Below are 25,104 nucleotides of genomic sequence, written 5' to 3'. Positions count from 1 at the left end.
AGGGGATGAGCTCACAGTTGTTTGGCAAGGTACCTGTGAAAATTCGCAGCACATGTACCGTGGTAGTCGGGTAGGGTTAAACACTGCAGTAATAAACGCTGCTCGAAGATTCACTGCATGATATCGCGGAGTTGATCGGAGTTATTCACTAGTTTACTCTTTCAATGGACCGATTTCATAGGCCCGATGTTGAATAAATGAGAGAGAATACATAATTCATTATGATTCGTCTTTATTTGGGAGTGGACTCTCACTCACTGTCCATCTAAAATTATCATCTCAGCCTGAATGATTTATTTAATAGGCACCACCGGCTGGTCTGTACTCTGGTGCTCCAGATATTTGTCCTAACTTTTTTCATTAATTATGAAAAATTCCAGACATGAGATCTCATTTCAAAGCTGTCTACATGTGGCTCAGAATACTCGGGAAGGGCCGTTTCCGGCCATCTGGGGGTTTCCAAAACCCAAAATTTTCGTCTACGCTCCGCGCCAACTGATGGTGGCGCTCCGCTTAGACAGTCCTGCCGGCACTCAATCCACCCTGGGCAGAACCCTGCAGTCTTACACAACAATGCCCCCATAACATGTATTGTATATAACTGTATTCATGCAGCATATCATATAGTCCAGTACACACTTACACACCAACCGCCCCTTCCCGTTGGCTCTGTCGTGCACGTATACCTTGAAAACGCACATTCTGTACACAGTCTTTACAACTGACATGTATATACAATGTTCGATCTTTGACTTATGGTTGTTTACACGAGAGATAAAACATGATTTATAGCAGGTATAGCCTACCTGCTTAAAAATTAACTTATATATCTGATGAACAGAGCACAGGTTTTAGTATGACAGTTAAGTCTTTACCCTATAATGATTGTGACATGTATAGCTTTCAACAGAAGTCATATTTGTGATATATACTGACACTTGTTTTTACCATATACAACTAATTTCAAGGGGTGAACGAAAGACTGGGGAAGGCTGATTTGTTTACCGCGTTGTTTTTTCATACTGAGAACCAATGTCAGCGTGACAGATCCGGAGCTCCAGTTATATTCTGAGATCTTAAATTGAGTGCTCTTCTACACTATATAGCCTACAAGAAACGAAGATTCATTAAATTGTCAAACAGTAGCCTTGGAAGCATTGGCTTCAAAGAGTCATGGGCCGTACCAACGAGCCAAAGGAGGTCATTCCAGGAAAACACGTCACGTGGCTAATATGCGCCGGTATTTTGTTCGTAATAATTGGTGCAATAGCTACAGGCTTTGGATTTACACAATTTTATTTATTATCATCTCTTCAGATTTGTATTGGTATAACTTTTACCACGTGTGGTATATTTCTATTATTAGCTGCTAATAGCATCAGCAAAACTCCCAGAATGAGTGGGAATGGCAACCATACCAGCGTTCATAGTTATCGACGAGTACGGACGGTTGCTGGCAATTCCGGTCACTCTTCTACCGACAATGAAAGACTACTGACAGAAACTGTTCTAAGGGATATTCGATATAATCTCACACTCGCGAATGACTCTGGAAACTGTTTAATAATAAAGATACATCCAAACGGGTTAACTTCTCTTGATGTTGTTCTGCCGATTGCGTTGAATCTGAACCAAGCTCGAATGACGTAAGTAGGGCTATATGTCTTAAAGGGAAAGTCAGTGGGAAATGTATATAATTGGATACATGAAAGAGAAAATTAATATATTATATCGTACCCTGGTGAAATTTGCACTCGATTTCTATCTATCGTTTTGAGCAGGAGATCAAACACATTGATCAACAGCTCAGGTTCTTGTAATTTATGCCAGGCCGAGAAACTAGCAATAATAGATCATTCTAGCCCTAATCTCTTGAACAAAAGATCAGAAATCCTCGCAAGCTGCAGACACCAACCAAAACACCCCCAAAATAAAGTCAAAACTAAGATGAAAGAGAGATAGCTTTTTAGTACACCTCCTGACGATTGCTAGTAAGCATGAAACTCTGAGTAGAGGTTTGGTTGCAAAAATCAAAATTTATATATATATATATATATATATATATATATATATATATATATATATATATATATATATATATATATATATATTCAACACAAATCAAATAAATCTCAACTGATTTCATCCAATCAGAACCCACAGAACCCAAGAAATAGTAATGCGCCACTGAGAACGCGCGAAAAAAAAAGAAACCGTCATTTGTGTGAACAAAGTGCCAGATGTCGATTTCTCGACACGTTAACAAAAGATTATTAACTTTTCGCTTCATTTTTCAGATCACGTGCCTTAAAATGTGTTCAAGTCGACAGGCAGTTCCTAGCCATGAGCGAAACAAAGAAAGCATTCTTGCAGAGTATTCTTGCATACCTACAGGTGATTTGTGAGCATAACCAGTACCAGAGCGGAAGGGCATCCGTCGAACCCAACGGGACACTGTATATTAGTATATGGCCAACTAAAATACATTGGTACGTTTTAAAGTTCTTTTTTGTATTTCAAGTTGTTTCGTTACGCCTATTCAGAATTGTTTGGTATAATTAAGTCAGATTGATTCAAACCGTTCATTAAGGATTATACTAACAAAGCACTCAGGATCATACCAAGTCAGTTGGAATCATTCACTATCTTTAACATTCCAGCAGAACTACATCTAGAATTGTACATATATAATTGATGTGAGCTACTCAGAGTTGTTCAGAACTATAGTCAAACTTATTCAAATCATTTAAGGATCGTTCCATATTGTTTTGAATTATTCAATCCTTAAATGCATTCATAACTATTCAAAAATAATTGTACATAAATGGTAAGAGTTATTCAAAATATTTCCGAATAAGTCAAAATTAATGAATGATGGCTCCATGCATCTGAGAGAATCGGGAGCACTCCATTATTCCGAAATCATTCACAAACAGAATCATTCAACATTATCCAAAACCAACCAGAAACATATAGCAGTATTCAGGTTGATTTGATTTTTAAAAATCGCTTTCACAAATACACCCTTCTCGGTGCACAACAAGCCAATCCAATCGTTTGTGACTTTATCTTTCGGTATCAAGTCTGTCGAGTTCTCTGTCAAATAAAGTAGCAATTTTGTAGTTTACATTTCGGCCTAAATGGTAAGAGCGATCACAGTATCAATCAAACAGATTATATTTTACAAATCGATCTTCTTCACGTGAAAGTTATGTAGTATAATTACTGAGCACCCCGTAATTGAGAAAGTTGGACAATTCGAAATGCTTTGTTTATTTCTATACTCCTCACCCTACTCCTATTCCTAATTGATCTATTCTCACTTAATTAAACACAATCTCATTTTGCAGTGGCGATCCTCCTAATTACTGTGACGTCACTGACAACGACGGTTTACCATCTTACGCTGACGTAACGATGATTACAATGGAACAGAGAGCCTTGGCGATGTCCACTCCAGTGTGAAGGGCACCATCCGTCTCTGTCTCTCTCGTTTTATTGTATCATATTTAGATGTATTTGTATTTTGTAAATGTGGCATGTTCACGTTTATAAAGCTACTGCAAGCTTCTTGTGGGCACTCCTAGGTCACTTTCTCTTTAACATGATCATGTTCTATGCATTATTATTATCTGGTTTATATCAAAGTGACTGAAAAAAGGTCTGTGAATGAATGAATGAATGAATGAATGCATGAATGCATGGATGAATGAATGAATGGACGAATGGATGAATGAATGGATGGATGGATGGATGGATGAATGAATGAATGGATGGATGGATGAATGAATGAATGCATGAATGCATGGATGAATGAATGAATGGATGGATGGATGAATGAATGAATGAATGGATGGATGAATGGATGAATGAATGAATGAATGGATGGATGGATGGATGAATGAATGAATGAATGAATGAATGAATGAATGAATGAATGAATGAATGAATGAATGAATGAATGAATGAATGAATAAAGAAAGGAAATTATCCCACTTTTCGTCAACTCGTGTAACGATAGTGGCCAGACCGGCACATTCAGCTGAGACTCATGGTTGGAGTCCAACAACCAGAGCTGATACTAAAATGGATTTTAAAATTGACACAACTATCATTATTGTGAGAGAGATACATCTGTCTTGAACAGCTTGACCAAACAGCGAAGACATATCTTGTTCCATTTGGGAGATATCCTATAGTTTAATGTCGTGCCTTCATTGGAGCTGTCATTTTGTAAATTCGTGATGTTATGGTGCCTCTCGGATCTAAAATCTTTCACTCTCCTTATGTTGGTTTTATTTTTTCTTCACTTTTCAAAATACAATGTTAACAATTTTAACACCGAAACCAATGGTAACATTAGGTCATATTAAGAGGCATGAATATTTCTTATCCATTATTATTTTATAAAACGCATCTCTATGATAGAAAATAATAATAAATAATAAATCATGAAAAGCATAACAATTGAAGATGATGTCATATTGAGAGTTGATCAAATCTTTAGCTGTGTGTTGTGTGTCAACAAAAACCCCCACTAAATCTGGGTTGGGGGGGGGGGGGGAGGGAGTGGAATTGTTCCTCATATATATATATATATATATATATATATATATATATATATTGTCATATTGAGCAAGCAATACTGTTTGGGTATGTGTCCCGTTTAAAGGGAAACACCTTCTACCCACATTAATGTTTAAATTTAACAACTAGTTTGCATTTATTAAGTTCAGAGAAGTTACAATGAAAGTTCTGTATGTCTCGAAAGTGACAATTGTATTGTAGGGTTCTACATATTTTGTAGAACAAGTCTTAACTCTTGGGTAGTGTCTGTATTCAATCTGGGTATACAAGGTGTGTGGTGTGTATATGTTTGCTTTCATAGAAATTTAGAATTTGTGTGTGTGTGGCAAACTCATCTGATCCATACGAAACATGTATTGTATTAACTTCTACAGTACATGACACTTTCGGGGAACGACTAGACGAACTTCGTTAACGATGCATTGTTATTTTTACTTCATAAAATGTAACGCTTTGGTACGTATTAAAAATGATCATATTTTGATACCTTTCATCCAATCGTTTGTATATTTTGGGCTTCCCTTCAGGGCGTGACGTACGTAGGCCGTATACCTATTTCCGTGTTTCACATTTCGGGGGCTATGTAAGTTTGCGTATACATACTATATTGAAGAACTGATAAGGGCATGTGACCGATCTATTCCGTTACTCATTACAAGCAGGTGCAGATGAAGGGAGAGGTGTGGGAGGGGGAGGGGTATGAGCTCATTTTTCAACTCCAAGAAAATATTAAATGTAGTTCTTAACAGTTCTAAGTGTAGACCTATATAATCTAAGAATTATAAAACTTAATTTATAGCCAAAACATGCCTCAGAATGCACTACTTCACGTTTAAAATGTATTTTGTTGTGTGTGCATAACGGGGGTCGGGGGTGGATAATCCACAGAAAGGTTACATGGGAGTCGGCAAAGACCCCAGGACAACAACCCCTCATTTCTTTAAATGCTGAATCCGCCACTGTAACATGTTCTAAGAAAACTTAGTGATCTCACTTCAATGTTCCACAACATGATATCTGAATACTAGGACAAAGAATCGACTAAGATGTTGAGAACAGGTGGAAGGGGGCATGTCCCCCACCTGCATGATCCCATCGTCAGTAGGTATAAAATGGAAAGTAATTGAACACAGCCTCGGTGTACATCCCATCTTGAACCTAGCAGATTTAATCAAGAGTATTTATTGTCCCAACATTTCGGTTAGAGCAAGTTATTTAGAGGCATACTTTATTGTATAAATATGACTCACCATCTGCACCATCTGACGTCTACACTTCCCCTCCCCTCCCCCGCAACATCGGAGGCAACCTCAAAGACCTCAAGGCGCAGCCACTCCTTATAAAGTCATTGATTAGCCTCTGGCCCTCCCTCAAAGGTTTGTGCCCCTAGCTAAATTCATTTTGGGGAAATTTGAATTTTGCTGACCACCGCCTCTTCCTCTCCAGTCCCTCTGGCCTTTGAAATCCTGGGCCCCAGCCGACGCCCATATACCCCATGATTATAATATACAAGGGAAAGTTCATGGGCTGGTGAAACTAATTTGAGCCTACAAGCCTGACTGCAAAATTGTATACCAAAATTGATGTCAAACTGAGCTGAATGGTAATAGGGAGGGCGAAAATGTAGGCAAACTATCAGAGCCGTAGATACGGCATTGCAAATTATCTAAGCGTAGCGCCACCATGATTCGCGCGAAGCGTACAAGAAAATTTTGGCTGGGAATGCCTCCCAGATCGCTGGAAATGGCCCTTCCCAGGCCTTGTAAGTTGCATCTTAGCATTTTCTCTTTTGAAATTACTAGCGATATCATAAAAACATTAAAACAAATTTTTTAAATATGCTCAAGGGGGTGGGGGCGGCCACTGCCCCCTTCGCCCCCCCCCCCCCCCTTGGCTACGCGCCTGAAAGCACTTAGTAGGATATTGTCCCAACTGGCTGGAATGAATATTTACCGAGTTAGATTCTTGGTTTCAACTACGCTTTACGTACGTGACATTTCTCATGCAAGTTTGGCCGTTGGATTTTTCAAGAGGGATGTGCAACTTTCAGCAATGCCAGCTCTTTATCTATTAGCTTTAACAATCATCAATGCAGTATAATTAACTGTCACACAATATTCCAACATTTTACCGCTCCAAACATGATTATATTTGCAACCTAGATCAACTCAAGTTGATGAAACGGTTGTGTAATATGTATATGTTACTTGTAAGGGTCGATATAATACACACGTGAGGAATCAGCTCGCGAATGCGGTCCAACGTTACATAAGTACGCACAAATGTCGTAATCTGCTTATCAAGAACATAATTAACAAGGTAATATGCATAAATGGCACACTTTGTCTCTGCTTGTTTGAATAAGTTCGCTATGACAACTTTAAATAATAAGCATATGGAGTATGCTTGCTTTTACCACTTTATGACATAACCGTTTTACCTGATTAAGAATAGGTATCAGTTCCGCTACTTACAATAATACATTACCTTACATAGACCTATAGTAGGCCTAGTGTATGATAGACCAAATGAGCCGTTCGACGTATGCGACACAGGTTTTAGGTTATATCAAACGCAATTACAGGAACTAGCTTAAATTTATGTAAAGCCAAGTGCGAACTGTTCGAGCTCGATTTTAAATTTCTAAAATTGAAAAACACCACATTCCGAGCATTGCAAGTTTGCAGTTATCAAGAGGCCTAGGCTAGACCATAGATGTGTCTTTGCATTGAGATATTTATAACAGTTATTACTTTAACATACACTTTTTTTTAAGTAAATGCTTTGAAAGTGCTATCAGAGCATTCCTTTACTTTACTACATCATCAGCATTCAATGTTCATTGACCAGGGACCAGGTTAAACAAAATAATAACTGCCAAATGAGCTTTACAAATCTCTGCCAAATACATGGGTATAATATGCCCATTACAAGAAACATGTTCGCTCTCGCTGATTAGTAGAGCAGACTTTGCCCGCAATAGTCTGGTAAATCTGGACATCAGACATAGCCAAGGGTGGACACTACTGTAGTTAACATTAACTCTGTGATCTTGTCTTTTCCATATTAAATATACTACAGTGTCAGATATATTCTGGGAGCACCTGTGGGAGTGAGGGATTGACAGTGAGCTGTGTACTGGGAAAGCGAGTAAATAAAGATTAAAAAAGCATTGTAGATTATTCAGCACGCTGTGGTTTTGTAATCAAGTAACACTGCTGATTCTTTTTGATGACAAGTGGTCAATCAAATTTGTTTTAGGCTTGGTATGCACAGTAGTATTGTAAACTATATATGTCGTTGATTCTGCTTGGCTACAGTACAAGGCCACTAAGTATGTCACTAAGTTTTAAAGACCTCTCATAATGGCTTCATGACATCATCAGAGGTTCATGTTGGCCAATCAGTGTACTTACAGTAGTTCATTGTCACACGATAAATTTCATTACTGCACATTCATTTCACACCGCTTACAGCAATACAAGAACACCAACAGTAATGTTATTTATTATTGTAAACAGTTGTCAAATCTTACATATTCAGAATGGATACATTTGAGTAAGTGAATTTGTCTGCTCTGCAAGCTAATGATAAGGGTTATAAATGTACAGTAATCTGCTCCTCAGTATAAATGACTTAACTATCAACAGAGCTTTACAGTAACATTATGAGGAACCTTTTAAGACTTGTTCCCCACAAATTTGTGTCAAACTTTGGTGCATATTTTAATTTTGCATACTTCATTTTTCTTTTGCAGACTTGAGTGAATTTTCTTCAGTTGTCAGGCTCTTTCCAGCTATTGTTACTATCATGTCTCTACTACAAAGCAGATTGGGTCTCTCTGTTTGTCAGAGAATGTCCTTGTGGAGATCTTTTCCAAACAAGTCTCTCAAGGGGTGGAGTCCATCTTTTTGCGTAAACAGAAGGGAAACCTTTATCCCACACAATAAATTATCGACAAGAACAAGTTTAATACCGGACAGGTTACTCCCAGGAACCTTGTCATCTAGAAATTTGTCTTCATTCTCTAGAAACATGCTATCATGTAAACTTGTCGACGTCAATTTTAGAACTATTGATAACAAATCTGTGCGTTTCATGTCGTCTGTCCCATCTGGATGGAGGCAGAGAAATAGGACGGTTATGATGTACGTTCTAGCTGGTGCAATCTTAGTGGTGGGGTTCTCTTATGCAGCAGTTCCCCTTTATACAGTCTTTTGTCAGGTAATTTCAATTTTTAATTTTAAGCCTACAAAATATCCTTTTTTTTCCTTTTTTGGGGGGGCAAAGTAAGTTTTTCTAGGTCAATGTGAACATTGATGTGGCATTTAACATAAAGTACAGTATCTCCAGACAACTGTAGTAACTGAAATTATCAAGATGGAGCTCCATGCAGCTAGGTTAATTATGTGTATATCTCCATGAATCTTCACATAATTTGACTGTGGACAATTCCTCTGGGCATACTTTCTAATAATTTATGTTGTTGTTGTTGTACTTATAGTTAAAGTAGATTGATTGTTTTCATGGTGAGATTAAGGTGTGTTAAATTGAAAGGCTCAATGATCACATAATAAGTTTTTTTGTATGTAAACAATAGCTGTTGTTGCCAAATATTTTCATCAAATTTCTACTTGGCCTTTGTACCTATAGGCAACAGGTCTAGGAGGAGAGGTACAGATCGGTCAAGATGCGGATAAAGTAGGTAGCATGAGTCCAGTAGCAGGTCGACCGCTGGTCATTCGATTCAATGCCGACACAGCTGCCAGTATGAGGTGGAATTTCAAGCCACAGCAGACAGAAATCAAGGTATGCTAATGAAAACTTTTGATTCACAAAATTACACAAAGTTCATATGGACAATAAACTGTTTAAAGAAAGTAAAACATGATATAATCTTACAGTATGTTTTGCTCCAATTAATATGACATTCGTTAAAAATTAGTTCCAGTTCCTGTACATTTGAAATGTTGAAAAACTTTTCCTTTTATTCTCTTTCATTTGAAGGTTTTTCCTGGAGAAACAGCTTTAGCATTTTACTCAGCAATAAACCCAACAGATAAACCCATTATCGGGATTTCTACCTACAATGTGGTTCCATTCGACGCTGGACAATACTTTAATAAAATACAATGTTTCTGTTTTGAAGAGCAAAGACTCAACCCTCATGAGCAGGTATGTTATTGTTCCAATGCAGTAGTAAACTAAAGCAGCTTTCTGCTTTCTGCACTTGGCAATTTTATCCAATTTTATACAATTAATCAAACTAAAGCAGCCAACCAAAGGTGTGTTTGTGAATAACTGGGTCGGGTAATGATGAATTCTGATGGGTCATAGAAAAATTCAAAGTCTGCTATTTTCTTTGACTGAGTTCAGAGTACTTCTAAAAGTAAATTAAAGCATATACACAACATAATATTTCTTGGGTCAACCCTTTTTAGTGAAGTACGGCCATTGGGAAGAATTTCTTTTTCAAACAGTATGATACCATACATTGAAGGCATTCTCATACTAGGAAATCCGTGTAAAGTTTTCTATTGAGAGATGTTGGTCACATTTTTTATCCAGATCAGGGAAGCAGAGGTTTTAAAATAGAGACAGATGCCAATCCAGAAATATATGGAGTGTTGTGTGCTTGGATTTGGTGAAGCCCACCTACATGTAGGGAAAATTTAAAAAAAGTATAGCATGGTGCATTCTGTGGCATTTTTACTATTTATTTTGACTGAAAGTTACATCTGTAATAAGGTCTTATATGCAAAGTTGTGCTAATAACTACTTCCGCAGTAGAATGGGAGGAGGAGGGGGGGGGGGGGGAGACTGGTTGGATGCCAGTATCGACTTAGAGTCGGGCAAGTGACCATGACAATAGAGTCACGTGCAAAGTTAAGGAAATACATGATTTCATTCCTGTTTTAAGCTGCAAATTGATCTGAATAATCTGACATTTTAACCACATAACAGTGTCTCTTCCTTCCCACAGGTTGATATGCCAGTTTTCTTCTATATCGACCCAGAATTTGCTGAAGACCCAAAGATGGGGAAAGTTGACTCAATCACTCTCTCTTACACTTTCTTTGAGGCTAAGGAAGGCTTGGTACTTCCAGATCCATATGCCAAGGCATGAAGAACAGACTTATGCAGTGTACCCCACAATGGAAATAAAGGCATTCATGTGGAAATTATTAACAGAGAGCAGTTTGGTTATCACTAGTGAAACAAAGAAAGATAGTTTAGTTCTGTTCTGCGATTAGTGTTCATGTATAGAAAAGTATTGAACTGATATTATCTGAACACAAAGTAACATACATGGATTAGGAATTAGGGGGTGGGGTGTGGTTACAGTTAGTAACTACTATATATAGATGTAATTGCTCAGAGGAACAGTATATAAACTTATTCGTTGTCACTGAAGGCGTTACCCTAGGAAACCCCTTACCCAACAAGCCCTTCATTAGCTTTTAGACAAAAATGGAAAATATGGCAATCTGTGCAATTTTACACATTAACAGTTTTTACATGGCTGTCAAAGTTTGTACTCAAATTTGGGACCATTTGCAAGATTTATGGGGATGCTTTCCTTAAACACAATAGATTTGTGTAGTATGAATTACAGTTACATAGTTTACTGTAAATATACAAATTAAAATGTTAAAAGCCTGAAAGTAATATTTTTGAGGTAAGTTTTTATCGAGATGCTTAGATTGTGTTCCTCTGTCATCAGTATCAAATACATTTTCCTCTAGACTATCATTGAAAGAGCAATCGTGTCTATGCTGGGCTCAATTAGAGCAGCCTCTTGTATTTATCAACCAATGCAATCCCGTTGGAGCACTGGAATCCCAAGAGTGGAGGGAGAAGGGGGGGGGGTGTGATGGAGATAGGGAAACGTGAATAATGAGAGTAAATTGGGCTCCATCTAATTAAATATTTTCTGATTTCCGAGAAATGCATTGTGATTGTAATAGTAGAAATAAATTTTTACCAAAGACTTACATATTTTTGTAATTTTTGCCTCATTTTTTGAAGACTGTCTTCATTCTGTACATGTGACATTTCCTTATTAGGTACTGTATGACAACGTCTAAGGTTTAATGTGGAGTTTGTTATGCACATTGATTGAATAACTAGCTACAGCAGCTTCTTAATTCTGTGTAACATTCTTATCCAGATACAATGAATACATTTCAGTATTTTATATCCTAGTGAAAATGTGTGTCTTTTTACTTACTCTGTATTACGTATTTTTGACATCATAGACATTGTTATCTCATTAAGAACCCAAGCAAGTACATACCAACAGAACAAAGATATAACCGGCTTGAAATACTAGATATGGTATCACATCCATAGTTGCAAGTTAAGAGTGCATCCAAATGTGACCCCAAGTTTGACCTTGATCACCTTGGCAACCTGCCAGTGGTGGATGTACTGGCCTTGGAATGGGGGTATTTGGGAAGGGGGGGGGGGTTGAGATATTTGAGAAGTGCTGCTATTATTAAGGGTGCTTGGATGCATACTTACCCTTTATTCGGCGGTTTAATTTCCGCCAACCTGAATTAATGAACCTAGCCTAGATTAGACCTCAAACTATTTTTGGCACATCGTCTGTCATCTCAAGTGGTAAGATGCTGCCAAAGATCTTCATAATGAACTACAGCATTTAAATGTGTGAACTTGTCAAGTACACTAATACCAACAGATTTCAGTATATTTCTCCCCAAAGTTAGAAGGGTATATACTTGTGGTTATAATACAGCACAGCTCAGTCAGTGTTTAATTACCCAATTATTTGTTGGTCAAGTCATCAACCAGAATAAAAAAGATGAGAGATAAGACAGGATATTTATATTTTGCAAAAAGTAATTTTTTATTAAATTTTTCCACAACTGTCAGCAATTTCCATTTTCTTGTAAAGTTCTGTTGGCCCTACAAAAGGTTATGGTCATCCTAGAAGGGTCACAACCCTCACTTTGAATTCTGCACCAGCTACAGTAAGTGTCTAGAGAACTGCTCATCTAACTCTGGCAATTTATTCATATTTCTAGGCATCTTTCAAATTTGGTAATTGAGACTCAAAGTATAAATCAGTGTTGTGCAACTAAAACCATTTTTAAAGAGAGGGTCACATGATGTGGGTGCTTGCTTCCTTCTCCTCACCTTCCATCTTCATCTCTGGGTATAAAGTCATGCAAGTCTATAGAAACCTGTCTCTCACATTGGATAAACCGATGAAAAGTTCTTCATCAGGGAGCAGATTCAATGAAATATGTCAAATTTCAGAAATAGTACTGAGAATAATAACAAATTAACAGGCATGCCACATAACGTTTATATTTATTTATTTATTTTTTATTTTGATCTGTTTTCAGTAGTGATACTGCCAAATATAACATGAATACTACTTCACAACTTTTTGAGCATTCCCTTAGCTTGTAGTCTAAAACATGTCACAGATCAAGGGCGTAGGAACCGGGGGGGCTGGGGGGGCGCTAGCCCCCTCAGTGAAAAATATGGGGGGGGGGGGGGGCGGAAGTATCGTTCCGCCCCCCGCTCCGCAAGTCAGAAAACCCCTTTTTCATTTCCAAATGAGAAAAAAATCTCATTTGAAGCACCAAATTGCATCTAAGGCCAGGTGAAAATGCAAAATTCTTTACAAAATGGAGTGGGTGTTGAAGTGTGCTATATTGCACCAAATTGCATCTGAGGCCACCTGGAAATGCAAAAAAATTCCAAAGGGGAGGGGGACACCCCCTCCCCTTAGACCCCTCTCCCAGGCCGGCCATCAGTCTTCAGCCCCCCCACTCAAAAGTACCTTCCTACGCCACTGTCACAGATAATTATTATGATAACATAATGCTGTATAGTAGAGAGGGCTAAACAACATGAGATGGAAGAATATTAAAATACTACTAATAATAATAATAATTTGAGTTAATCGGGGGGGGGGGGGGTTCATTGGTACAATATACCACACTCATTCAGCACATATTATGACTGTAATGGTATTGGAATACTACACACAACCAGTAACACGCTGGCTACATTGTTATGTTTGTCATTTGATTTGCTATTGTTCTGTAAAACTTATCACCCTCAGATCCAAAAGGTAAGCAAAAGAAAGATTAAGTTGTGATTGGAAGGGCATGTGCTCTGACAACTCGTCTTATGCACTGAACAACTTCATTGGAACCTTCGATATACACAGACTGAATATTTTGTGTCTGCCAATAAGGTTTTAGCGATCTGCTGTAGAATGTCTATATGATGTCCTTAATCCAGTAACACAAACAGTTTACATAAAATTCTGATCCAGTATCCACTATATATTTCTGTGCTCTTTGCATGGCAATATAAAAACTTTTCACCTCCAAGATGGATTAGCTTTATTTTCCCTTTATACTCTCATCCAAAACTTGTTTCCCACTTGCCGCTTAGTTTTTGGCATCCGTGGTGAGGGGGCAAAACAGACACAATATGGTACTGTAACAATGTCACTTGAGGAAAATTTCATAGCTGATGTTACTGCCAATAGTTTGATTGGTATCTAAAGCATGTCTCTTGCATTAAAATATTCGAAAAGATTGCCTCTAAATGAGATAATTTTCAATGTATACAAGATTTTAGGTACTTGACAATCATTGCCAATGATATACATTTGTAAAGAAAAAATTTCACGACAATATTTCATTATCATTACTTTACTAAAGTGAACACACATGTATGTTATGATGTTCATCCAAGCTATTAAGGAATTTTGTAAGGAATTTTAAAAGTGTTTAGAAAAGGACGAAAGTACCCACAAGTCAAATCTGACCTCCAAGAGAAATTAATTTGTTTTACTCAAAAAGATGGGCCTACATAAATAGGTAGTAAGTCATCACATTACCAAGGTTTACAGATTTTGACCTCAGATGACCTTTGACTTGTATGGAAAACAATGCCAGTTTGTGTACTGGTACATCCACATGATGACTTATACAAAAAAAAATTGACGATCCCGATTTTGACTACCGGAGCTTTTACCAACTACAATAGTTCCAAGAAGATTCAGACAACCTCAAAATAAACAAACTCTTATCGGAAGAATCACCTTTCCACAATTTCTTTCAACTGAACCCGGGTCCATCCTCTCAGCCTTAGGTACCATGTGAAACTTAGGAATATGAGGGCATCATACAGCCACATTGCATGGGATACAATGTATTGTGATCTTCAGTTTCACACAATAGGCACTGCAGATGTAAATCTCTACTGGTTGATATCAACTCATCCAAAGAACGATTTATTTTTGATAAAAATTATATTTGCCTTTAATATGTCATTCATTGGTCAGGTAATGCAATTTTTTTCCCCTTCATATCATAGATGTTCCAGTGTGTGTGTGTGATGTTCTTCCTATAACTAGTATGGTAAATCAAAATTCTTTCAAAGTCTAATATTCTTTCATATAAATACAGCGATTATCACATGTATTTTTCGATATAATGTTCAATCCTGTCCTGTTCGATTGCTCCGATAAATTTGTCGATGTGGCTGCCATCTTTGAAGAAGAGCACGGTCGGGACGGAAGAAACTTTGTATTCCATCGCGAGATCGGCGTTATCGTCTACGTCCACTTTTGCTAGATTTACCTTATCACCGACACTTTCCAGGGCCTTTGTGAGGCGGGGTGCTAGAACTTTACATGGTCCACACCAGCTGTAACAGGAAGAGGGGCAAAGGTGAATATGAAACCAGTTAGAGGTTATGTATGTTCAGCAGCTTGTACAAGATACCACACAGTAACATTGTGAACAATGAAAGCACTCCTAGTATAGTAATAAATAAGACACATGTATTTGATTTTAGGGTACTGGAATGACAAACATCAACCTGCATTTCAAAATCACCAGAAAAATAAAAAAATATTTCATATAATATTGACTAATGAAGAATACACCCTCTCCTCCCCATGATCCAAAAGAGCAGTCAGGGTTAGAAAGGTACTGACTACTGGAAAGTAGTACTCAGAAATATTGCAAGATATCACCTGAACATGGAGGGAGAACCAAATGAAATCCTAATTTAATTCTCGTTAGTTTGGTCATCCTCTGCATTTTGGTTCTGCCTCTTATTAAGTTAGATTTCTAAATGTGTCTGATTCAATGACTAGCATATTACTTTTTGAAGTTCTTTCTTTTCGTGTTCACAAATTGGTATGAGGCAATTGGCGTTGTCTTTACTGCTTCCCAACCAGAAATGCAATAGGTATGCATTACTGCATTAGATCTTCTTTGAGATACATTACACAATATAATTCAGTATATTTGAATATGAGGAAAGCAAGCTACTCTTAAATCAAGAAGAATGTTCATGATACATTCAAACTGGGTATTATTTTCAGACGAAGGATCACACTTTGGACTAATAATTATGTTTAATATATCTTGCAACCAAATAGGTGTCCATGTTACAATGTACAGTAAGTCCCCACCTGTCTACAACTGTAGGTCTAGTAAATGACCATGTCATCTACAATCTACATACTGTATTCCTTATATTTGTGCTTAATTCTCTAATGTTGTGATTTGTTACTGTGTGTTCATCGAGGTAAACAAACATATTGCACTTTCTTTCAAAAGTCGTATTCAACTGTGATAAGCTGCTACTTACAGCTTCATAGTGCCCACCTGTAATTTGATTGACTATCCAATTCACTAAATCATCTTTGTGCAATTTTTTTTTTTGAGGGGGGGGGGTGTGACAAAATGTATAACCTATTCATCATTATAGCAAATAAATAAAGTTAATTGGTCCTTCCCACCAGATCTTTGAATCTTTGACAGCTGATCCTCACCTTGCATGGAAGTCAACTATTGTTAATTTTCCTTTCTCATTGATAACTCTTTCGTTGAAATCGTTGGTGTCTTGAACTGCAAACTCTTCTTGCTTCCGACTTGAACTATGGAAACGAGATGCGGTTGGAGTATTTCTGGCAGAAATAAAACATAACATATAAATTAATATGAAAGACAAAAAAAAATTCAGGCTATTTACCTGGCTGAATGCCAACTTTGGAGTCTGCTGTTTACCCAAAGGAATAGGAGCACTTGTATTTTCTTCTGTCATCATTGAGGACATAGTAACATACACTTACTGTACCTAATCACTGAGGACATAGTAACCTACACTTACCTAATCAGTGAGGACATAGTAACATACACTTACCTAATCAGTGAGGACATAGTAACATACACTTACCTAATCAGTGAGGACATAGTAACATACACTTACCTAATCAGTGAGGACATAGTAACATACACTTACCAAATCATTGAGGACATAGTAACATACACTACCGAATCACTGAGGACATAGTAACATACGCTTACCGAATCACTGAGGACATAACAAACACTTACTAAATCAGTGAGGACATAGTAACATACACTTACCTAATCAGTGAGGACATAGTTACATACACTTACCGAATCACTGAGGACATAGTAACATACACATACTGAATCACTGAGGACATAGTTACATACACTTACCGAATCACTGAGGACATAGTAACATACACATACTGAATCACTGCAGACATAGTAACATGTACACTTACAGAATCACTTAGGACATAGTAACATACACTTACTGTATCAGTGAGGACATAGTAACATACAGTTACCTAATCAGTGAGGACAAAGTAACATACACTTATTGTATCAGTGAGGACATAGTAACATACACTTACTGAATCAGTGAGGACATAGTAACATACACTTACCGAATCAGTGAGGACATAGTAACATACACTTACTGAATCAGTGAGGACATAGTAACATACACATACTGAATCAGTGAGGACATTGTAACATACACTTACTGTATCAGTGAGGACATAGCAACATACACTTACCGAATCAGTGAGGACATAGTAACATACACTTACCGAATCACTGAAGACATAGTAACATGTACTGTACACTTACCGAATCACTTAGGACATAGCAACATACACTTACCTAATCAGTGAGGACATAGTAACATACACTTACTGAATCACTGAGGACATAGTAACATAAACTTACTGAATCAGTGAGGACATAGTAACATACACTTACCGAATCAGTGAGGACATAGTAACATACACTTACTGTATCAGTGAGGACATAGCAACATACACTTACCCAATCAGTGAGGACATAGTAACATACACTTACCCAATCACTGAGGACAGAGTAACATACACTTACCGAATCACTGAGGACATAGTAATATACACTACGGAATCATTGAGGACATAGTAACATGTACACTTACATAATTACTGAGGACATAGTAACATACACTTACCCAATCATTGAGGACATAGTAACATACACTTACCGCACTGAGGACATAATAACAAACACTTACTAAATCAGTGAGGACATAGTTACATACACTTACCCAATCACTGAGGACAGAGTAACATACATGTACTCTTACAGAATCACTGAGGACCTAGTAACATACACTTACCGAATCAGTGAGGACCTAGTAACATACACTTACCGAATCAGTGAGGACTGAAATCTGCAACCTAGTAGAAGACATCTTTGCATAGCTAGCTTTGTAGTCATCATTGTACCTGTAGATATATAACACAGTGCAAGAAGTTAATACTAGTTATGTTGTCCATGGATACATTTCTGAGTGTTTCAACACAAGTGTGAGAGGTAAGGGTAAGCAGGTTGCCTTTGCCACTAAGGTGTTTGTTTCCGTCAAGTTAAGAATCCTACATGCTTTGTGCTGATAGACAACCAGTATTTGTAAACTAAAACTTAAGCATAGTTCTTCTGCAGTAAAAACAAGGAATACTCGGAACCCCACACATTAAAATTCAAAGTTTAAAGCATTGCTCAAGATTAGCATAGGGTCATAATGATGACTTTCAATTGGTATGATTTATACCAAAGCAGAGACCTAGTCTGGACTCGAGTCCTACAACACAGCCTGCATACTGTGGTTGGTACATGCATTATCTTACTGTGTAGCGAGATTTCTACCCTCTGGCAGTGATTGTCACTTTGATTCTTGAACACTACATTATAGAAGAAGCATGCTCATCTCCTGCTTGCCATTTTAGGCTTCGCAGTTCCATACGTCGTTTGGTAAAGTACATTAAAAAAAACAAAGCTTCCCATGTACTGATGATCTTCAAGGAGAAATACTTTCCCTCATAGCTATGAACAATGCACCTAATACAATACCAAGGTTTCCTCACAGCTCCAAATGGTTGTCAAGTTTTATCGTCGCAGAACTCATCCCCACAGTAAAAATGACATAGGCCTAGGTTACTTGCGTAAGTCATGTAACGTATTGTAAGGCCTAATTTTACTTCACGTAATTAATCAGCCCTAACGTTAGCGGTATTGATCAACAGATTTAGCCTAGCGCTGGGCTACAAATATATAAAGTTTCCATTAGACCTAGGCCTACTGTACTTGCTTCGTCTGCAGGATGATTGTCGACCAATTTGTTTCAGTTAGTAGTTACGGTGGTATTATTACGAAAAAAATTCATTTGCGTCCAAGGCTATCTCAACTCACGATCACGGGAACTCCGGCTAAATATTGAGTTCTTCATTCCAAAAAGCCAGCAAACTGGGCATACCGTAACTGGTAACAAACCAATAGAATCACTCAATTTTAAAACTAATTCAGAGTCACGCCTACATTTGTGAAAGACCGCCTTCTAAATCTGAAAGCTATAGGTCTCATCCTAGGTGTTTCGTGTTTAGTATGGAACGCGAAAAGGGCAACCTTATTTAGTTGTTTAAACTAAAGTTGTTGCTGCTGTTGTTGCCTAAACTTCCATTGTTGCATAAACTTCCGTTGTTGTATAAAGTGTCGTTGTCGTCTAAACTTCCGTTGTTGTCTAAACTTTCGTGGTTAACGTTGTCGAAACTTCCGCTGTTGTCTAAACTTCCGTTTCTGCCTAAACTTACGTTGTTGTCTGAACTTTCGTTGCTGTCTAAACCTACGTTGCCGTCTAAAGTTGGTTCCGTTGTCTAAGCTTACGTTGTTGTCTAAACCGACATTGCCGTCTAAAGTTGGTTCTGTTCTCTAAACTTACGTTGTTGCCATCGGCGCTGTTCAACAATTGCTCAAGCACGTGATGTAAATGAAATAATTTTCGCTCGAAATTCAACTTGCGCTGCAAATGCTTACTATACGCACGTACAACAATTAATATTTACTGAGCCATTAGTCGACAGTCATGGCGGAAATCGACCAATTTAAGCATTATATTTTCTTGGGTTACACGAACATGAAGATTGCAGAGTATATGAGATGCTCTGAAAGTATGGAACGCGAAAAGGGCAACCATATTTCGTTGTCTAAACTAAGTTTGTTGCAGTCTAAACTAAAGTTGTTGCTGCTGTTTTACCACGTTGTTGCTCAAACTCACGTTGTTGTTTTAACTTCCGTTGTCTAAACATACGTCGTTGCTATCGGCGCTGTTCAAAATTGCTCAACCGCGTAATGTAAACCAGAATGCAAAATGCATTGAGGTTTTGATGACTTCAGTACACTAGAAAGTTGTTAGTATAAGCAGAACTAGCTGTTACAATAGAAATGGCCCGAACCACCATTTTGATACATTAACACTACGGCATGATAAACACAGGTCAGTCTACTGTACGTGGCTATACACACCTGCACCAAAAACAATAGGGGTCTTGGAGGTCCAAGTCCATTTGGAGTCACCAAACGCAAACTTGTGGAAACCTTGTTTTATAAGCTACCGTATCTCCCACAGCCAGCCTATCAGATAACATGTGCGTTAGTACAACTCATACGAATAGGAGGCTGCACGGTAAACAACAAAGTACCAGCATAACAATACTGGCACTTTTAATCTGATTTCATTGAGCCCCTCCAACAATGTGTAGAGATAATCTGGCAATGTCGGTAATCAAGTAAAACGAGTGTCGAGACAAAATGCCAGCATAAAATACTGTACTTAAAATTGATTTATTGAACCATTAAATGATGTCTGGACATGTTGTGACTGTCGGCAATCAAGTAAAACGAATGACAGTAATATTACTAAAGACAATTTTTTTCGTCCCGATCGAACACCAATTGCGTTTATTATATGACCTATACTTTTACTAGTGTATATAGTTGAGAAGATGCGATCTTATCACTGCCTGTACTTTGTGAATGCTCTACACAATATATATATGGCGGATGCCATATCCAGTGCCCTAACTTCGCTGTTTTACAAGGGCGGACGTCCGACCTTCATTTCGCCTGCCCTGCCACTCTTTCTTCCTCTCCAACTCCGTATATAGTACCTCGATGCTTTGACCTGCAGCGATTTCACCAGCAACCCCAACTCTTCAAGTATCCCCGCAAATGTAGTGTGCATATCTCGCTAAATTCCACGCAATTTGTATTAGGCCTGTTCAGACTTCGGAGTTTCAACTGCACATGCGCATATCCTGAAAAGTTGTGGAGAAAAGATCATATCACCTTACCTACAACACATAGGCATAGTCAAAACTCGAGTGTATCTTGCATGGGCGTCAGCAGGTTTCAGAAAGTGAGGGGAACACTATACTATCTAAGCGGAGCGCCACCATTGGTTGGCGCGTAGCGTACCAGAAAATTTTGGGTACATAAGACCCCCTAGATCGCAGGAGACGGCCTTCCTGAGTCGTTTTTAGTTACATCAGAACCAGATCTGTGAGGAGAAATTTTGTCTCACAAAACTAAATCCCGACAGAAAGTACTGGTAGAAAGATGCCGTTCTGACACCAAGGGAAACGAATTACACAGCATCCATCTCAAACGAAATATTGAAAAAGTGGCGCCGTCACCTCCGGGATGAGTGGAGTGGTATATATAATACATGCATGTAGGTGCGAGACGTCAGTTGTTATGTGCCCAGGTACTTTAATAATAATAATCAGAAAAGGGCACCGCGCGCAGAGCGTGTGTAGCGCCTAGCCGGCACTCAACAATAAAGATCTTCCATATCCGGCGAATACATGTAGCCTTAATTACTTAACCCCTACACCCCTATTCGTCGTCCAGTCCAAGGGACTGGAGGTAGTGATATGAACATAGTAACTCATCACCATCTACCTGTATGGCTTACCTAATCCCTTGGAACCCATACAAACAACATGTGTGCAAGATTCAATACACTTTCGAATGGTCTCCCCCCCCCCTCCCCGAACGAATTAAATGGGCAGATTTAGGATATTGGGAGAATGGGAGATAAATGACGGTGCAAGTGATAGATAGCAGGGGCCCAGGGAGTCCAGATTTCTTGACCTTAAATAGAAAATCGCGCATATGCATGTGATTTTTTTTTTTAATAACTACTCTGAAAAGTGGGTGGGACAAATGATATGATATCCCCTCCACTTTTGAAAGTGGGGGGGACATGTCCCCCCGTCCCCCACCTGTTGACGCCCATGGTATCTTGGATGATTCGTTTCTTGCATAACATGTTAGCGGGTTTTTGGTCTAAAATTCTTAACAATGCTGAGCGAGGTTTGCGTATATTCCATTTACAACACAATCCCTTTCGCAAATCGAAACTCCGAACTGGATTGGTGCTACGAATGAACTTGCTCGGCGGGTTTAGTAAACTAGTTCTGTGAGTGTATTGCCTATACGTACTTCAATGATATATTGTGCCCTTCTTGTTACTCACGAAGCGCAGACTACATCCAACCATAGAGCAACTGATCCAACATTTACCCTGGATGCTTTTCAGTATTTGGAAACAACCGACTCCACGAAAATTATAGTATTTAAATAACATTTTTACGCAATGTCGAAACTTCAATGACTACTTTTGACGATGTATGACTGCAGTAGTTTATACACACGAATTAGTGTTGCACCAGAATCATGACTTGAAGCACGTGGTCAAAGGGACCGCGAAAATTTACGCAAGTTTGCAACGAAGAAATAACTGTGGTATAAATGCACATTTTACATTATCAACTCTCAAAAGGGAGAGAACATAACATACTGTGAGATTTAAAGTCCTTTTCAGTATCAGAGATGTTGTGGTAGCTTCCCGCAAAATTCATAGATTGTCTCAACTCATAACTTTCTGTGATAAAACAATTATTCAAATATGACGTTAACAATATCGTAAATAACGTCCTCGGAGTTGTATCAACTATTATGTAAATATCGTTAACAACGTGATTTTGTTCGACAAATCAGGTTGTTATGGATATTTACATGCAGGCTGTTGCTACAAATAAGGACATTAACGATCCCCCCCCCCCCCCCCTTTTCGCGTTACATAGTTAAACCATCATACTTTGCGTTCATTGAGCACTGAAGATGCAAGCATGTTTGCAGACAATGGGTAAGGGACTATTAACCAAACAAATCTCGGGAAATTTGAGAAAACATCATTGGCTGTATTTAGCATGAAAATCTCTGTAATAGATATGTTGTTAGCACTGCACGGATCCAACTTGCGGTTGATTGTTATAATTTTTTTGAAAAGAAAGAATGATGTTCGTTCACAATGTGTTCACAAACGAACTTTAGATAGCAACGAAAGTGTAGACATCAACGTGAGTTTATACATCAACGTGAGTTTAGACATCAACGGGAGTTTAGACATCAACCGTAAGTTTAGATAGCAACGAAAGTTTTAGACATCAACGTGAGTTTAGACATCAACCGTAAGTTTAGAAATCAACGTGAGTTTAGACATCAACGCGCGTTTAGTCATCAACGTGACTTTAGACATCAACGTAAGTTTAGACATCAACAAACAACAGCAACATGGTAAACTAGCAGCAACAGCTTTAGTTTAGACAGCAACAAACTTAGTTTAGACAACGAAATAAGTTTGCCCTTTTCGCGTTCCATATGAAAGGACTGTAAAGAGTCGGAGGAAAGAATACAACCTTCGAAACAAAGATGTTCAAAGTTATGGAACGCGAAATGGACAACCATATTTCGTTGTCTAAACTAAGTTTGTTGCTGTCTAAACTAAAGTTGTTGCTGCTGTTTTATCGTAATTGTTGCTCAAGCTTACGTTGTTGTCTAAACTTACGTTCTTGTCTAAAGTTTGGTTGCTGCCTAAACTTACGTTGTTGCCGAAAGTTACGTTGCTGCCTAAACTTACATTGTTGTCTAAACCTACGTTGCCGTCTAAAGTTGGTTCCGTTGTCTAAACTAACGTTATTGCCCAATCACGTGATATAAAAAATATGGGGTTTTCTCGCGAAATTCGACTTGCGCTGTATATACGTACACGTCGTTAATTTGCTGACCAATTACGAAATAGTCAGTAAGATTGACACGTATCCCGACCCAATTACAAGTCGGTCAACGCTCTCCACCATATGCTACATACATGAGCTGACCCCGCCCACTTTGCTCCTCTAGGCGGCCTTGTCCACGGGACTGTTTTCCTAAACCCAGCCTGGGCAGGAAGAACCAACTCTGTGCGTAGTCATCATATGAAGACCACGTGGTTAAGCAATTGTTGAACAGCGCCGATGTTAAAGCCCAGTCACATCTCACCGGATTGCAATAACGGAGAGGGAACGAAGACAAAAAATGGCACTCAGTTGATGTACGTTAGTGTCCGTTTAGTCTGCGGTTCTCCTACGTCCGTCTACGTTTCATTACCGGGAGGGTCCGGTTTGTCCGGTGTCGATTTTGAACATGCACAAAACTTGGAACGGACATCCACCGAAAAATGTCTCCGTTATTTATTCGTTACTAATCCGTTAAGCTTCCGTTTTATCAGTTTCTCATGCGTTTTGTTCGTTCTGTCTGCGTTTGGCATACTGTATTTCTCCGTTCGTCTCTGGTTATTGCTATTGCTCACCGGATCATTAACGGACAAAGAACGGATGAAACGTAGAAGTACAGTACCTATACCGTATATTCGACGAACGCTAACGTAGAAATAACGGAAGTGCAAAGGAATAGAACTGACAATGAACAGAAAGGTAACGGACGTTACACGGAAGAAACGGAAGAACTCAGGCCAGAAAAGTATAACAGACGGACATAGAACGGAGATGCAGCGTACCTCCACCTTGTCCACTCCAAGCGTCCCATGCCGCACTCTGCTCCTATAACCTCTACCGTCAACACCTACATCATGGACCCTTCAGAAAGATTCAAGCTTCAGACCACAGTGTCAGCTTTACAAGCACAGCTGCTTATCATTGAAGCCAACATTAAGACCAATGAACAAGTCAAGAAGAGAAGGAAGAGACATACTCGGCGTAAATGCTGGTCTAGGGCCAATTGCTAGGTCCACAGAGAAGACGGCAGTTTGGTCTTTATGACCAAAATGGAAAATGGAAGACCAAAATCTTTCATCAACTTCATGAGGATGCCCTCTGATTTTGAGGCACTCTGGAGGCCCAGGTTTTAGACCGTTTCTTCTCCGTTGATAGTCCGGTATGTCCGTTACTTTTCCGGTACTCCTACGTTTTGTATGTTCTTTATCCGTTAATTGTCCGTTGTAAATTCGTTA

At 38.5% G+C, this 25,104-nt stretch overlaps 3 protein-coding genes across 7 annotated transcripts; 2 read left to right on the top strand and 1 right to left on the bottom strand.

Annotated features, from left to right (window-relative positions):
- The first annotated feature begins 833 nt into the window (after positions 1 to 833).
- LOC139959913 (uncharacterized) lies at positions 834 to 5,080 on the top strand. The gene is made up of 3 exons (XM_071957840.1): positions 834 to 1,646; positions 2,298 to 2,489; positions 3,351 to 5,080. Exons 1-3 carry the CDS (start codon positions 1,174 to 1,176, stop codon positions 3,463 to 3,465), a joined length of 780 nt encoding a protein of 259 aa, XP_071813941.1. The 5' UTR covers positions 834 to 1,173; the 3' UTR covers positions 3,466 to 5,080.
- A 1,667-nt stretch (positions 5,081 to 6,747) lies between these two features.
- On the top strand, positions 6,748 to 11,555 carry LOC139960035 (cytochrome c oxidase assembly protein ctaG-like). Of its 2 annotated transcripts, none has more exons than XM_071958051.1 (5): positions 6,748 to 6,906; positions 8,345 to 8,811; positions 9,241 to 9,396; positions 9,595 to 9,762; positions 10,571 to 11,555. In XM_071958051.1, the coding sequence occupies exons 2-5, from the start codon at positions 8,398 to 8,400 to the stop codon at positions 10,712 to 10,714; spliced, it is 882 nt and encodes a 293-aa protein (XP_071814152.1). In that variant the 5' UTR covers positions 6,748 to 6,906; positions 8,345 to 8,397; the 3' UTR covers positions 10,715 to 11,555. The 2 variants fall into 2 exon arrangements, with proteins under 2 accessions (XP_071814152.1, XP_071814153.1); XM_071958052.1 differs by having other exon boundaries at positions 6,780 to 6,859.
- Positions 11,556 to 12,432: 877 nt separating this feature from the next.
- On the bottom strand, positions 12,433 to 19,215 carry LOC139960036 (thioredoxin, mitochondrial-like). 4 transcript variants are annotated; one of them, XM_071958053.1, is made up of 4 exons: positions 19,164 to 19,215; positions 18,127 to 18,202; positions 16,427 to 16,561; positions 12,433 to 15,288 (listed from the first exon to the last, which is right to left on the bottom strand). In XM_071958053.1, exons 1-4 carry the CDS (start codon positions 19,198 to 19,200, stop codon positions 15,054 to 15,056), a joined length of 483 nt encoding a protein of 160 aa, XP_071814154.1. In that variant the 5' UTR covers positions 19,201 to 19,215; the 3' UTR covers positions 12,433 to 15,053. The 4 variants fall into 4 exon arrangements, with proteins under 4 accessions (XP_071814154.1, XP_071814155.1, XP_071814156.1 ...); XM_071958054.1 differs by having other exon boundaries at positions 19,063 to 19,201; XM_071958055.1 differs by having other exon boundaries at positions 19,054 to 19,164.
- Positions 19,216 to 25,104: the final 5,889 nt, after the last annotated feature.

The sequence above is a fragment of the Apostichopus japonicus genome, chromosome 19, assembly GCF_037975245.1.
Source record: "Apostichopus japonicus isolate 1M-3 chromosome 19, ASM3797524v1, whole genome shotgun sequence".
NCBI lineage: Eukaryota > Metazoa > Echinodermata > Holothuroidea > Aspidochirotida > Stichopodidae > Apostichopus > Apostichopus japonicus.
The sequence above is the reverse complement of the archived record's forward strand: the minus strand, read 5'-3'. Positions and strand labels throughout refer to the sequence as shown.

Coding starts and splice junctions, on each gene's coding strand:
- LOC139959913 (XM_071957840.1), top strand. CDS start 1,174: ATGGGCCGTACCAACGAGCCAAAGGAGGTCATTCCAGGAAAACACGTC. Junction 1,647..2,297: donor CTGAACCAAGCTCGAATGAC/GTAAGTAGGGCT, acceptor TTCATTTTTCAG/ATCACGTGCCTTAAAATGTG. Junction 2,490..3,350: donor TGGCCAACTAAAATACATTG/GTACGTTTTAAA, acceptor CTCATTTTGCAG/TGGCGATCCTCCTAATTACT.
- LOC139960036 (XM_071958053.1), bottom strand. CDS start 19,200: ATGAAGAACTCAATATTTAGCCGGAGTTCCCGTGATC. Junction 16,562..18,126: donor TTTCAGTCCTCACTGATTCG/GTAAGTGTATGT, acceptor TATTTCTGCCAG/AAATACTCCAACCGCATCTC. Junction 15,289..16,426: donor ATAGTTGACTTCCATGCAAG/GTGAGGATCAGC, acceptor TTCCTGTTACAG/CTGGTGTGGACCATGTAAAG.
- LOC139960035 (XM_071958051.1), top strand. CDS start 8,398: ATGTCTCTACTACAAAGCAGATTGGGTCTCTCTGTTTGTCAGAGAATG. Junction 8,812..9,240: donor TTTATACAGTCTTTTGTCAG/GTAATTTCAATT, acceptor TTGTACCTATAG/GCAACAGGTCTAGGAGGAGA. Junction 9,397..9,594: donor CACAGCAGACAGAAATCAAG/GTATGCTAATGA, acceptor TTTCATTTGAAG/GTTTTTCCTGGAGAAACAGC.